A 15,722-nucleotide genomic window follows, 5' to 3' on the forward strand; every position below is an offset into this window, starting at 1 on the left:
AAATTTGTTCTGAATCTAGTACCTTAATAGTAGGTTGTGTTTATTTACCTCCTAATTGCGATTTTTCAAAACTTGTTAGTCATATAAATTCACTACATTTTGTTTGTGATCAATCATGTGATGATAATATGATTATTATTGGTGATTTTAATCTACCTAATATTGAATGGAAGATTGTTGATGATAATTTTGGCTTTGTACCCTTTGATCTCAGTGATGAACGCTCATCTTATATTTGTGATCATTATGCTTCTCTAGGTTTTAGTCAATTTAATAATTTTAAAAATAATTGTAATCATGTTTTAGATTTATGTTTTTATAATGTATCAACTATTGAGTTGCAATTATGTAATCCTTTAATTAGGCCTGATCCGAGTCACCCTACTTTTATTGTTATTATTGATAATTTTCTTGCATGTGACTATAGTTATTATTTTGAATATTTCTATGATTTCAATAATGTTAGTTACAATAGAGTTTTAAATTTTTTGATGTCCATTGATTGGAATCAAGTCCTTACTAGTAATGATGTTAATGTAGCTGTCGAAACTTTTTATATGTACATATATGAAGCTTGTCATTTGTTTGTTCCCTTTAAAAGGAAATTTGTAAATAATTTGTTTCCTCCATGGTTCTCGAAATCTTTGATTTCTCTCATAAGGGAAAAAAAAATAGTGCATAAACGTTTTAAAATGTATAATCGTAATTGTGATCTCCTAACTTTTGAAGCTCTTAGGAAACGTTGTAAATCTGAAATTAAGATTGCTCATAGTATATATTTAGCTGGCATTGAAAATCATCTCAAGTCTAATCCCAAAAATTTTTGGAAATTTGTTAGCAAAAAATCTAAACTTAATTATACACCTTCGCCTATGTTATCTCAGGACTTGCATATTTTAAGTGATGATAAAACCATCTGTGAAGCATTTAATGAATACTTCTTTACTGCATTTGATTTCAATAATTTTGTGAAATGTACTTTGCTACCTGATAAGTCTGTTAATGTTGGATCTATTTCTGTTAGTTTTATTGAAATTGAAAATGCTCTTAATAAGTTAGACGTCAATAAGGGACCCGGGCCTGATGGACTGCCACCTAAATTTTTAAAAATGTGTCATGAAGCTCTTGTCTTGCCTTTGCAAATTTTATTTAATCTTTCTCTTTCATCAGGAGTCTTCCCTGATACATGGAAACACGCGTTTGTAGTCCCAGTATACAAAAACGGTGCTAGAAATCGTATCAATAATTACCGTCCAATTTCGTTGTTATCTACTATAAGTAAACTGTTTGAATCTATTGTGTTAGAGAAACTATTTCCTTTGTTTAAATCTGTATTTTCTCCATGTCAGCATGGGTTCTTTCCAAAGCGCTCTGTAATCACTAATCTATTTCATTATGTAAATTCTATTCTTGAATCCATGGGTAATGGTCTGGAGGTTCACGCCGTCTATAGTGATTTTTGTAAGGCATTTGACAAAGTCAGTCATTATATTTTAGTACAAAAATTAGCTGCTTACGGAGTCTTTGACCCTCTCCTTAAATGGTTTGGTAGTTATCTGGATAGTAGAACTCAGCAGGTTAAAATTAAAAGTATCTTATCTGACAAACGATGTGTGCCTTCGGGGGTTCCTCAAGGATCTATTTTGGGACCATTTCTGTTCTGTTTATTTATCAATGATGTTGGAAAGAATTTTAAATGCAATTACAGTTTATTTGCTGACGACTTGAAAATTTTTTTTAATATTAATAGTACCAGTGACTGTGAATTAATGCAAGCAGATCTTAACAGTTTATATCGTTGGTGTGTTGAGAATAGCATGAATTTAAACTTGGAAAAATGTTACAGTATATGCTTTACTCGGAAAAAAAATAAATCGATTCCTCGTTACTTAATTAACAATAATGTTTTAAAATCTGGGCCCTGTGTTAAGGATCTCGGTATATTTCTTGATAGTCAGCTGAATTTCTCTTTTCATATTGATCATGTTATTAACAAAGCAAGTAAGGTACTGGGATGCATCAAAAGGTATTCAAGAGACTTCCTTGATTTTACAACTATTGTTCATTTATATAAAACTTTAGTCGTACCCATTATTGACTATGGATGTATAATTTGGGCTCCACATTACAAAACTCACCTGGAGCGTATTGATTCGATATTAAAAAATTTTTTACATTTTGTCAAGTTTAGATTACCTTCAAATATAAATTGCTCTCTAGAGCTTATGCTGTCTTACCTTCATTTGTCTACCTTTTGTACTAGGAAAACTTATTTTAGTATTTGCTTCATTTATAAACTGCTTAATAACCTTATTGATGTGCCTGATCTACTTAACATGATCAAATTTAGAGTGCCCCAACATCTGACTAGGATTAAGTCTCTATTTTATATTGATTTTGCCGCAACTAATTATCTTAAAGCTTCACCTTTACATGAAATTTTGAATGTTTCTAACTTATATTACAATGAAATTGATTTCTTTTGTTATGCTTCATTTAACTCTTTTAAACATAAATTACGAATTCTTCTTCTTATGTAGGTAATTATAGGTGTGTGTATTTTTTACTCTATGTATCCTCCTTCTTTGTAAATCCATGTACTTAAAGCTATTTTGGCGTTGAAATAAAGTATTATTATTATTATTAAAGAAACCATCAAATTTTAGCTAGAAACTGTATTTTTGTCGATTTTAATTAAATTTGAACTATATTTCAACATTTTTGGATGGTACTGAGCCACGAAACACACTTAAAGCATGCAGAATCGTCTCAGATTAGGAAAAGGAGACGTTTAGGTCAATTTTATGCATTCTGGCGTTCGTAGATACAAGAAAGTTGGTAAAATTCTTCAGAAACGTCACTTTTGAAGTGTTTTCTTGTACTTTTAAGCCAATCAGATACCCTACGGGCTCGGAAAGAGCAAAGAAACCATTAAATTTTAGCTAGAAACTGTATTTTTGTCGATTTTTATTGAATTTGAACTATATTTCAACATTTTTTGATGGTTCTGAGCCACGAAACACACTTAAAGCATGCAGAATCGTCTCAGATTAGGAAAAGGAGACGTTTAGGTCAATTTTATGCATTCTGGCGTTCGTAGATACAAGAAAATTGGTAAAATTCTTCAGAAACGTCACTTTTGAAGTGTTTTCTTGTACTTTTAAGCCAATCAAATACCCTACGGGCTCGGAAAGGGCAAAGAAACCATCAAATTTTAGCTAGAAACTGTATTTTTGTCGATTTTTATTGAATTTGAACTATATTTCAACATTTTTTGAAGGTTCTGAGCCACGAAACACACTTAAAGCATGCAGAATCGTCTCAGATTAGGAAAAGGAGACGTTTAGGTCAATTTTATGCATTCTGGCATTCGTAGATACAAGAAAATTGGTAAAATTCTTCAGAAACGTCACTTTTGAAGTGTTTTCTTGTAATTTTAAGCCAATCAGATATTCTACGGGCTCGGAAAGAGCAAAGAAACCATCAAATTTTAGCTAGAAACTGTATTTTTATCGATTTTTATTGAATTTGAACTATATTTCAACATTTTTTGATGGTTCTGAGCCACGAAACACACTTAAAGCATGCAGAATCGTCTCAGATTAGGAAAAGGAGACGTTTAGGTCAATTTTATGCATTCTGGCGTTCGTAGATACCAGAAAATTGGTAAAATTCTTCTGAAACGTCACTTTTGAAGTGTTTTCTTGTACTTTTAAGCCAATCAGATATTCTACGGGCTCGGAAAGAGCAAAGAAACCATCAAATTTTAGCTAGAAACTGTATTTTTGTCGATTTTTATTGAATTTGAACTATATTTCAATATTTTTTGATGGTTCTGAGCCACGAAACACACTTAAAGAATGCAGAATCGTCTCAGATTAGGAAAAGGAGACGTTTAGGTCAATTTTATGCATTCTGGCGTTCGTAGATACAAGAAAATTGGTAAAATTCTTCAGAAACGTCACTTTTGAAGTGTTTTCTTGTACTTTTAAGCCAATCAGATACCCTACGGCCTCGGAAAGAGCAAAGAAACCATCAAATTTTAGCTAGAAACTGTATTTTTGTCGATTTTTATTGAATTTGAACTATATTTCAACATTTTTTGATGGTTCTTAGCCACGAAACACACTTAAAGCACGGAGAATCGTCTCAGATTAGGAAAAGGAGACGTTTAGGTCAATTTTATGCATTCTGGCATTCGTAGATACAAGAAAATTGGTAAAATTCTTCAGAAACGTCACTTTTGAAGTGTTTTCTTGTACTTTTAAGCCAATCAAATACCCTACGGGCTCGGAAAGAGCAAAGAAACCATCAAATTTTAGCTATAGACTGTATTTTTGTCGATTTTTATTGAATTTGAACTATATTTCAACATTTTTTGATGGTTCTGAGCCACGAAACACACTTAAAGCATGCAGAATCGTCTCAGATTAGGAAAAGGAGACGTTTAGGTCAATTTTATGCATTCTGGCTTTCGTAGATACAAGAAAATTGGTAAAATTCTTCAGAAACGTCACTTTTGAAGTGTTTTCTTGTAGTTTTAAGCCAATCAGATACCCGACGGGCTCGGAAAGAGCAAAGAAACCATCAAATTTTAGCTAGAAACTGTATTTTTATCGATTTTTATTGAATTTGAACTATATTTCAACATTTTTTGATGGTTCTGAGCCACGAAACACACTTAAAGCATGCAGAATCGTCTCAGATTAGGAAAAGGAGACGTTTAGGTCAATTTTATGCATTCTGCCGTTCGTAGATACAAGAAAATTGGTAAAATTCTTCAGAAACGTCACTTTTGAAGTGTTTTCTTGTACTTATAAGCCAATCAGATACCCTACGGCCTCGGAAAGAGCAAAGAAACCATCAAATTTTAGCTAGAAACTGTATTTTTGTCGATTTTTATTGAATTTGAACTATATTTCAACATTTTTTGATGGTTCTGAGCCACGAAACACATTTAAAGCATGAAGAATCGTCTCAGATTTGGAAAAGGAGACGTTTAGGTCAATTTTATGCATTCTGGCGTTCGTAGATACAAGAAAATTGGTAAAATTCTTCAGAAACGTCACTTTTGAAGTGTTTTCTTGTACTTTTAAGCCAATCAGATACCCTACGGGCTCGGAAAGAGCAAAGAAACCATCAAATTTTAGCTAGAAACTGTATTTTTGTCGATTTTTATTGAATTTGAACTATATTTCAACATTTTTTGATGGTTCTGAGCCACGAAACACACTTAAAGCACGGAGAATCGTCTCAGATTAGGAAAAGGAGACGTTTAGGTCAATTTTATGCATTCTGGCATTCGTAGATACAAGAAAATTGTTAAAATTCTTCAGAAACGTCACTTTTGAAGTGTTTTCTTGTACTTTTAAGCCAACCAGATATTCTACGGGCTCGGAAAGAGCAAAGAAACCATCAAATTTTAGCTAGAAACTGCATTTTTGTCGATTTTTATTGAATTTGAACTATATTTCAACATTTTTTGATGGTTCTGAGCCACGAAACACACTTAAAGCACGGAGAATCGTCTCAGATTAGGAAAAGGAGACGTTTAGGTGAAATTTATGCATTCTGGCATTCGTAGATACAAGAAAATTGGTAAAATTCTTCAGAAACTTCACTTTTGAGGTGTTTTCTTGTACTTTTAAGCCAATCAGATACCCAACGGGCTCGGAAAGAGCAAAGAAACCATCAAATTTTAGCTATAAACTGTATTTTTGTCGATTTTTATTGAATTTGAACCATATTTCAACATTTTTTGATGGTTTTGAGCCACGAAACACACTTAAAGCATGCAGAATCGTCTCAGATTAGGAAAAGGAGACGTTTAGGTCAATTTTATGCATTCTGGCTTTCGTAGATACAAGAAAATTGGTAAAATTCTTCAGAAACGTCACTTTTGAAGTGTTTTCTTGTACTTTTAAGCCAATCAGATACCCTACGGGCTCGGAAAGAGCAAAGAAACCATCAAATTTTAGCTAGAAACTGTATGTTTGTCGATTTTTATTGAATTTGAACTATATTTCAGCATTTTTTGATGGTTCTGAGCCACGAAACACATTTAAAGCATGAAGAATCGTCTCAGATTTGGAAAAGGAGACGTTTAGGTCAATTTTATGCATTCTGGCGTTCGTAGATACAAGAAAATTGGTAAAATTCTTCAGAAACGTCACTTTTGAAGTGTTTTCTTGTACTTTTAAGCCAATCAGATACCCAACGGGCTCGGAAAGAGCAAAGAAACCATCAAATTTTAGCTAGAAACTGTATTTTTATCGATTTTTATTGAATTTGAACTATATTTCAACATTTTTTGATGGTTCTGAGCCACGAAACACACTTAAAGCATGCAGAATCGTCTCAGATTAGGAAAAGGAGACGTTTAGGTCAATTTTATGCATTCTGCCGTTCGTAGATACAAGAAAATTGGTAAAATTCTTCAGAAACGTCACTTTTGAAGTGTTTTCTTGTACTTTTAAGCCAATCAGATACCCCACGGGCTCGGAAAGAGCAAAGAAACCATCAAATGTTAGCTAGAAAGTGTATTTTTGTCGATTTTTATTGAATTTGAACTATATTTCAACATTTTTTGATGGTTCTGAGCCACGAAACACATTTAAAGCATGCAGAATCGTCTCAGATTAGGAAAAGGAGACATTTAGGTCAATTCTATGCATTCTGGCTTTCGTAGATGCAAGAAAATTGGTAAGATTCTTCAGAAACGTCACTTTTGAAGTGTTTTCTTGTACTTTTAAGCCAATCAGATACTCTACGGGCTCGGAAAGAGCAAAGAAACCATCAAATTTTAGCTAGAAACTGTATTTTTGTCGATTTTTATTGAATTTGAACTATATTTCAACATTTTTGGATGGTTCTGAGCCACGAAACACACTTAAAGCATGCAGAATCGTCTCAGATTAGGAAAAGGAGATGTTTAGGTCAATTTTATGCATTCTGGCGTTCGTAGATACAAGAAAATTGGTAAAATTCTTCAGAAACGTCACTTTTGAAGTGTTTTCTTGTACTTTTAAGCTAATCAGATACTCTACGGGCTCGGAAAGAGCAAAGAAACCATCAAATTTTAGCTAGAAACTGTATTTTTGTCGATTTTTATTGAATTTGAACTATATTTCAACATTTTTTGATAGTTCTGAGCCACGAAACACACTTAAAGCATGAAGAATCGTCTCAGATTAGGAAAAGGAGACGTTTAGGTCATTTTTATGAATTCTGGCGTTCGTAGATACAAGAAAATTGGTAAAATTCTTCAGAAACGTCACTTTTGAAGTGTTTTCTTGTACTTTTAAGCCAATCAGATACCCAACGGGCTCGGAAAGAGCAAAGAAACCATCAAATTTTAGCTATAAACTGTATTTTCGTCGATTTTTATTGAATTTGAACTATATTTCAACATTTTTTGATGGTTCTGAGCCACGAAACACACTTAAAGCATGCAGAATCGTCTCAGATTAGGAAAAGGAGACGTTTAGGTCAAATTTATGCATTCTGGCGTTCGTAGAAACAAGAAAATTGGTAAAATTCTTCAGAAACGTCACTCTTGAAATGTTTTCTTGTACTTTTAAGCCAATCAGTTACCCTACGAGCTCTGAAAGAGCAAAGAAACCATCAAATTTTAGCTAGAAACTGTATTTTTGTCGATTTTTATTGAATTTGAACTATATTTCAACATTTTTTGATGGTTCTGAGCCACGAAACACACTTAAAGCATGCAGAAACGTCTCAGATTAGAAAAAGGAGACGTTTAGGTCAATTTTATGCATTCTGGCGTTCGTAGATACAAGAAAATTGGTAAAATTCTTCAGAAACGTCACTTTTGAAGTGTTTTCTTGTACTTTTAAGCCAATCAGATATTCTACGGGCTCGGAAAGAGCAAAGAAACCATCAAATTTTAGCTAGAAACTGTATTTTTGTCGATTTTAATTGAATTTGAACCATATTTCAACATTTTTGGATGGTTCTGAGCCACGAAACACACTTAAAGCATGCAGAATCGTCTCAGATTAGGAAAAGGAGACGTTTAGGTCAATTTTATGCATTCTGGCGTTCGTAGAAACAAGAAAGTTGGTAAAATTCTTCAGAAACGTCACTTTTGAAGTGTTTTCTTGTACTTTTAAGCCAATCAGATACCCTACGGGCTCGGAAAGAGCAAAGAAACCATCAAATTTTAGCTAGAAACTGTATTTTTGTCGATTTTTATTGAATTTGAACTATATTTCAACATTTTTTGATGGTTCTGAGCCACGAAACACACTTAAAGCACGGAGAATCGTCTCAGATTAGGAAAAGGAGACGTTTAGGTGAATTTTATGCATTCTGGCATTCGTAGATACAAGAAAATTGGTAAAATTCTTCAGAAACGTCACTTTTGAAGTGTTTTCTTGTACTTTTAAGCCAATCAGATACCCAACGGGCTCGGAAAGAGCAAAGAAACCATCAAATTTTAGCTATAAACTGTATTTTTGTCGATTTTTATTGAATTTGAACTATATTTCAACATTTTTTGATGGTTCTGAGCCACGAAACACACTTAAAGCATGCAGAATCGTCTCAGATTAGGAAAAGGAGACGTTTAGGTCAATTTTATGCATTGTGGCTTTCGTAGATACAAGAAAATTGGTAAAATTCTTCAGAAACGCCACTTTTGAAGTGTTTTCTTGTACTTTTAAGCCAATCAGATATTCTACGGGCTCGGAAAGAGCAAAGAAACCATCAAATTTTAGCTAGAAACTGTATTTTTGTCGATTTTTATTGAATTTGAACTATATTTCAACATTTTTTGATGGTTCTGAGCCACGAAACACATTTAAAGCATGCAGAATCGTCTCAGATTAGGAAAAGGAGACGTTTAGGTCAATTTTATGCATTCTGGCGTTCGTAGATACAAGAAAGTTGGTAAAATTCTTCAGAAACGTCACTTTTGAAGTGTTTTCTTGTACTTTTAAACCAATCAGATACCCTACGGGCTCGGAAAGAGCAAAGAAACCATCAAATTTTAGCTAGAAACTGTATTTTTGTCGATTTTTATTGAATTTGAACTATATTTCAACATTTTTTGATGGTTCTGAGCCTCGAAACACACTTAAAGCATGCAGAATCGTCTCAGATTAGGAAAAGGAGATGTTTAGGTCAATTTTATGCATTCTGGCGTTCGTAGATACAAGAAAATTGGTAAAATTCTTCAGAAACGTCACTTTTGAAGTGTTTTCTTGTACTTTTAAGCTAATCAGATACTCTACGGGCTCGGAAAGAGCAAAGAAACCATCAAATTTTAGCTAGAAACTGTATTTTTGTCGATTTTTATTGAATTTGAACTATATTTCAACATTTTTTGATAGTTCTGAGCCACGAAACACACTTAAAGCATGAAGAATCGTCTCAGATTAGGAAAAGGAGACGTTTAGGTCATTTTTATGAATTCTGGCGTTCGTAGATACAAGAAAATTGGTAAAATTCTTCAGAAACGTCACTTTTGAAGTGTTTTCTTGTACTTTTAAGCCAATCAGATACCCAACGGGCTCGGAAAGAGCAAAGAAACCATCAAATTTTAGCTATAAACTGTATTTTCGTCGATTTTTATTGAATTTGAACTATATTTCAACATTTTTTGATGGTTCTGAGCCACGAAACACACTTAAAGCATGCAGAATCGTCTCAGATTAGGAAAAGGAGACGTTTAGGTCAAATTTATGCATTCTGGCGTTCGTAGAAACAAGAAAATTGGTAAAATTCTTCAGAAACGTCACTCTTGAAATGTTTTCTTGTACTTTTAAGCCAATCAGTTACCCTACGAGCTCTGAAAGAGCAAAGAAACCATCAAATTTTAGCTAGAAACTGTATTTTTGTCGATTTTTATTGAATTTGAACTATATTTCAACATTTTTTGATGGTTCTGAGCCACGAAACACACTTAAAGCATGCAGAAACGTCTCAGATTAGAAAAAGGAGACGTTTAGGTCAATTTTATGCATTCTGGCGTTCGTAGATACAAGAAAATTGGTAAAATTCTTCAGAAACGTCACTTTTGAAGTGTTTTCTTGTACTTTTAAGCCAATCAGATATTCTACGGGCTCGGAAAGAGCAAAGAAACCATCAAATTTTAGCTAGAAACTGTATTTTTGTCGATTTTAATTGAATTTGAACCATATTTCAACATTTTTGGATGGTTCTGAGCCACGAAACACACTTAAAGCATGCAGAATCGTCTCAGATTAGGAAAAGGAGACGTTTAGGTCAATTTTATGCATTCTGGCGTTCGTAGAAACAAGAAAGTTGGTAAAATTCTTCAGAAACGTCACTTTTGAAGTGTTTTCTTGTACTTTTAAGCCAATCAGATACCCTACGGGCTCGGAAAGAGCAAAGAAACCATCAAATTTTAGCTAGAAACTGTATTTTTGTCGATTTTTATTGAATTTGAACTATATTTCAACATTTTTTGATGGTTCTGAGCCACGAAACACACTTAAAGCACGGAGAATCGTCTCAGATTAGGAAAAGGAGACGTTTAGGTGAATTTTATGCATTCTGGCATTCGTAGATACAAGAAAATTGGTAAAATTCTTCAGAAACGTCACTTTTGAAGTGTTTTCTTGTACTTTTAAGCCAATCAGATACCCAACGGGCTCGGAAAGAGCAAAGAAACCATCAAATTTTAGCTATAAACTGTATTTTTGTCGATTTTTATTGAATTTGAACTATATTTCAACATTTTTTGATGGTTCTGAGCCACGAAACACACTTAAAGCATGCAGAATCGTCTCAGATTAGGAAAAGGAGACGTTTAGGTCAATTTTATGCATTGTGGCTTTCGTAGATACAAGAAAATTGGTAAAATTCTTCAGAAACGCCACTTTTGAAGTGTTTTCTTGTACTTTTAAGCCAATCAGATATTCTACGGGCTCGGAAAGAGCAAAGTAACCATCAAATTTTAGCTAGAAACTGTATTTTTGTCGATTTTTATTGAATTTGAACTATATTTCAACATTTTTTGATGGTTCTGAGCCACGAAACACATTTAAAGCATGCAGAATCGTCTCAGATTAGGAAAAGGAGACGTTTAGGTCAATTTTATGCATTCTGGCGTTCGTAGATACAAGAAAGTTGGTAAAATTCTTCAGAAACGTCACTTTTGAAGTGTTTTCTTGTACTTTTAAACCAATCAGATACCCTACGGGCTCGGAAAGAGCAAAGAAACCATCAAATTTTAGCTAGAAACTGTATTTTTGTCGATTTTTATTGAATTTGAACTATATTTCAACATTTTTTGATGGTTCTGAGCCTCGAAACACACTTAAAGCATGCAGAATCGCCTCAGATTAGGAAAAGGAGACGTTTAGATTAATTTTACGCATTCTGGCGTTCGTAGATATATATATATATATATATATATATATATATATATAAGTAAGTAAGTAAGTAAGTAGTTTATTTACGGAATTGAACTTTCCATTAGTACAAAATAAAATAATACAATAAATAATAAGATATTACCAGCGTACAAACATATTAAGAAATATAAAACAGTATACAACACTCCAGATGGGTACACAAAAACACTTAAGACAAATATAAAACAACCAAACCATTACAAATGACTTATCTTATGACTTAATTACTAGTTCGAATTAATTATGAGTCTTCTTGCTTGGAACTTAAAGGAAGCGTATCACTTACCAGAAAAAAAATCTAGTTTGTCACCATACTTATTACATGCATGGGATATTGCGTTTAACGGGCAATTAAGTGCATAGTTGGTTTTGGCGGATGCAATCTTAAATACAGGCATATTCCTAGTAGGATATTGAGGGACATACAGCTGAATGTTGCCTAATATGTCCTGTGAATCAATCAAATTGTTGAATAACTTGTACATAAAGCATAGAGCAAAAAATTCTCTCCTTCTCTTTAGCAAAGAGAAGCCGAGGTAGTCCCTGCATAGGGCAATATCTTGGCGTACAAATGAAGGTAGTCTACTTTTTATGAAGTTAATAAATTTAATTTGCACAGATTCGATTCTCCCCTCATGTGTGCGATAATATGGAGACCATATTAAGCAACCGTATTCGAGAATAAATCTTACATTAGACACATATAAGGTCGAGAGCGTTGCGATATTCCGAAAGCCTCTGCAATGTCTTTTAACTGCACCCAGTGATCGATTTGCTTTGTTAACAATGAAGTCATAGTGCGATCTAAACGAAAGTTTGTTATCAAGTAGAATACCTAGGTCTTTAACTACCGGCTTCAAAGCCAAATTTGTGTTATTGAGCATATATTTAGGAATTGATGAAGAGAGTTTCCTACTAAAATTTATTGCAAAGCATTTATCTGAGTTCAGTGACATGGTATTAAGCGTGCACCATTTATGTAATGCATCGATGTCAGATTGTAGTGCTTGGACGTCGCGATCTGAATGTATAACATTATATATTTTCAGGTCATCGGCGAACAATCGGAAGTTACATCTAAAATTGTAGCCGATATCGTTAATAAAGACCGAGAAAAGGATGGGGCCAATTACTGAGCCCTGAGGCACTCCGGACGGCACTGTTTGCACGCGCGAATAACAGTTCCCAATTTTGACCTGCTGGGTTCTTTCGCTCAAGTAACTCTTAAACCATTCAAGTAAATTTCCGGCAATACCATAAGCTTGTAACTTTTGAATAAGGATATAGTGATTCACCTTGTCGAATGCTTTGCTAAAATCTGTATATATCGCGTGTACCTCAGATCCTTTGCCTATCGCGTTGATGATAAAATTAACATAGCCGATTAGGTTAGTAATTGTAGATCGACGTTGAAAAAACCCGTGTTGTTCTTCCACTAAAACATTTCTCAAAAGGGGAGTAACCTTCGAACAAACAACTCTCTCGAATACCTTGCTAACAGAAGAGAGAATCGAAATAGGGCGGTAATTGACAATTTCTGTTATTGATCCAGATTTGAAAATCGGGACTAAATAGGCATGCGTCCATGCTGCCGGGAAAATGCCTGAACTTAATGACATATTGAATAAAACATGCAATGGTAGTACTAGACTGTCCTTACAATTTTTGAGTAAAACAGGTGGTACGCCGTCAGGACCGCAGCCTTTGGTGACATCTAGATTTCGCAAGGCAAGATCTATTTCGCAAGCGTGTATAGTGATAATACTAAGATCTACAGAAATGTCCGACTTTAAGTGAGATTTTACAAATTTGGAGTCGTCATACACCGAGTAAAAGTAGTCCATAAAGGCATTGCTAATATCAGTTTCACTAGTTAAAATGGACTCTCTATATTTCATCTGTGGAGGTAAAGATGTTCGCGTTTTAGTTCTGATAAATTTCCAGAATTTCTTTGGGTACCTTTTTAAGTCCGTCTCTAAATTATTTAAATACGATGTGTAAGATGCCTTTATGCTCTCCTTACACTGGCTTCTCAACTTGTCAAATTTTAAATAGTCCGCACCACTTTTACTAGCTTTGTACTGTTTGTGGGCAGCTTTTTTCATTTTAACTAATGATATTGAACGGGAGTTAAACCATGCGGGGTAGGTTGATTTAAATTTATAACTAACAGGAACGAACAGAACAATTGCTTGATACAGAAAAGAATATAAACTGTCAAGTGCCTCATTAACATTAGAGGCGGATGAAAAAATTTCTAGCCAGCTAATGTTACTTAAAAACCTGCCTATTTCTTCATAGTTTGCTCGTTTGAAATTGTAAAAGGAATCGATACTATTGTATAATAAATTATCCTGGTAACTATCTAGATACACAACAAAACAAGGGTGGTAAACATCAAGTTTAGAAATAGCGGCACATTTTACCAATTCGATGCCACTGCAGTTACAGAAACATAGATCAAGAATTTTGCCATTAGCGTTTTCAATGTTGTTGAGCTGGTTAAAACACAAATTAAAATAATTATCACAAACACAAATTTCGCATTCATTTGTAATATTGGTTGGAAGAAGCCCATCGAAATCTGGCTCGTGAGTCCATACAATATTTGGCAGATTAAAATCGCCGACGACTACTATGTCACAGTTTGGATTTAAATCGCAGATACTCTGAACAGACAGCATATGTGCATTGTAAGTTTCGACAGCAGATTTGGGAGGCAGGTATATGCAACCTATGATGAGAGAGCGTGAGGGGATAGAAACTTTCACCCACACCTGTTCAGTCACTGAGTCCTCACTAGACACTTGCGAACATTTATATTTGTTGTTTATTGCTAGGAGAACACCTCCACCGCGACTTTTAGAACTATTTTGAGCATTACGGTCGTTCCTAAAAACATTATACCTGGTGTCTAATATTTCGCTGCTGTGTATGTCTGGTGATAGCCAGGTTTCAGTGAAAGCCAGGGCACAAAAGTTCTCTCCTAATACTTCACAATAGATGTCACTAAGCTTAGATCTGATGCCTCTGGTGTTCTGATAATAGACAGAGAATTTTGGGATTTCCTGATCAGAACCGTTGGGATCCAGCACAATGTTGCCTTTCATCCCATTTATTGAGCTTAGGTAGTTTTCTCTAAAAAAGATTTAGTTGAAAAATTGAAGCGTCTTACAACGACGCCCTGGGGCCAGAATTCTTCCTTGAACAGGGTATCTTTGTAGGCGAACTTCACACCAACCCTGAAAGACTGGTAGGATCCTTGAGTATTAAGCTTATCCACCGTCACTTCATCCGAGGGGAGCTTTCCACTAATGTATGATTTGACATCATCACTGCTTGTCTCTTTGTTAACCTTGCCGACATAAAACCAGGCTTTCTTCACATATGTTGACTTGAAATTACTCTCCGATGCCGATGCAGCAACGGACGTTCCTATTATGGGCGGAGGCTGCTTCTTCCTATTTCTTCGCGAACGTCGAGGTACGCTCCATTTTTCTTCAACGCTGACGTTCGAGAGACTGTCTTCTACTTCCGAATGCCAAGTGCGAGAGGGAGGCGTCTGAGGAACAGCTGATGTTTGTTTACACCCTTTATCATCATTTCTTATATTTTCGTTTCTTGTATGCAATTTCTCATGATTACTTATAATAAAACCTGGTTTTTTCGACATTGGTTCAGTTCTTTTCTGTCCAAAGTATGACGATGGAATAGGGTCCACTTTTTTCAATTTTGAGGAGAAAAGCGATTTATTATCTGATACATTAGCGCTGGTTAGAACTTTAACCAGGTCGATGTTACTTTCTTTGAGGGAAATAATCTCTGCTCGAAGGTACTTGATTTCCTCTAAAAGCGGTTCCATTGCTTTCTTTATTAAAACCGAAATATCCACAGTACTATTTGTAGGAGATGAGTGCAGGGATAGATTCACCGAATCCAATTCGTTTTTCGACGAGCCATCGACGTTATCGCAGCATATTATCTGCGTATCACTGATAAGCTTGATGTTTTTTAATATTTTCACACAACTGGGATGGCTTAACGAACCACATTTTACACATAATAACCCACTAACCGGTAAAATTTTACACTTCCTACACGGAAGTCCGGAGAGAGCTGGAAACACGTCTTTACTCTGTGACGTCTCACACTCTATTGATACAAGAAAATTGGTAAAATTCTTCAGAAACGTCACTTTTGAAGTGTTTTCTTGAACTTTTAAGCCAATCAGATACCCCACGGGCTCGGAAAGAGCAAAGAAACCATTAAATTTTAGCTAGAAACTGTATTTTTGTCGATTTTTATTAAATTTGAACTATA

General features: G+C 34.5%; 1 protein-coding gene across 1 annotated transcript; it reads right to left on the minus strand.

Moving 5' to 3' along the window:
• Positions 1-1,114: 1,114 nt before the first annotated feature.
• Positions 1,115-15,454, minus strand: LOC135144727 (uncharacterized). The gene is made up of 4 exons (XM_064076783.1): positions 15,450-15,454; positions 14,612-15,394; positions 11,689-14,540; positions 1,115-1,227 (listed from the first exon to the last, which is right to left on the minus strand). The coding sequence occupies exons 1-4, from the start codon at positions 15,452-15,454 to the stop codon at positions 1,115-1,117; spliced, it is 3,753 nt and encodes a 1,250-aa protein (XP_063932853.1).
• Between the last annotated feature and the right edge of the window lie 268 nt (positions 15,455-15,722).

This window comes from Zophobas morio, unplaced genomic scaffold, assembly GCF_036711695.1.
Source record: "Zophobas morio isolate AGI-343-1 ecotype UQ-CSIRO unplaced genomic scaffold, CSIRO_AGI_Zmor_V1 ptg000108l, whole genome shotgun sequence".
NCBI classification, from domain to species: Eukaryota; Metazoa; Arthropoda; class Insecta; order Coleoptera; family Tenebrionidae; genus Zophobas; species Zophobas morio.

Excerpts from the sequence above, each read along its gene's own strand:
- LOC135144727 (XM_064076783.1), bottom strand. Across the intron at positions 14,541-14,611 it reads TTCGCCTACAAAGATACCCT|AGAAAACTACCTAAGCTCAA; the intron begins GTTCAAGGAAGA and ends AATCTTTTTTAG. Across the intron at positions 1,228-11,688 it reads CAAACTAGATTTTTTTTCTG|CACCGTTTTTGTATACTGGG; the intron begins GTAAGTGATACG and ends TACGATTTCTAG.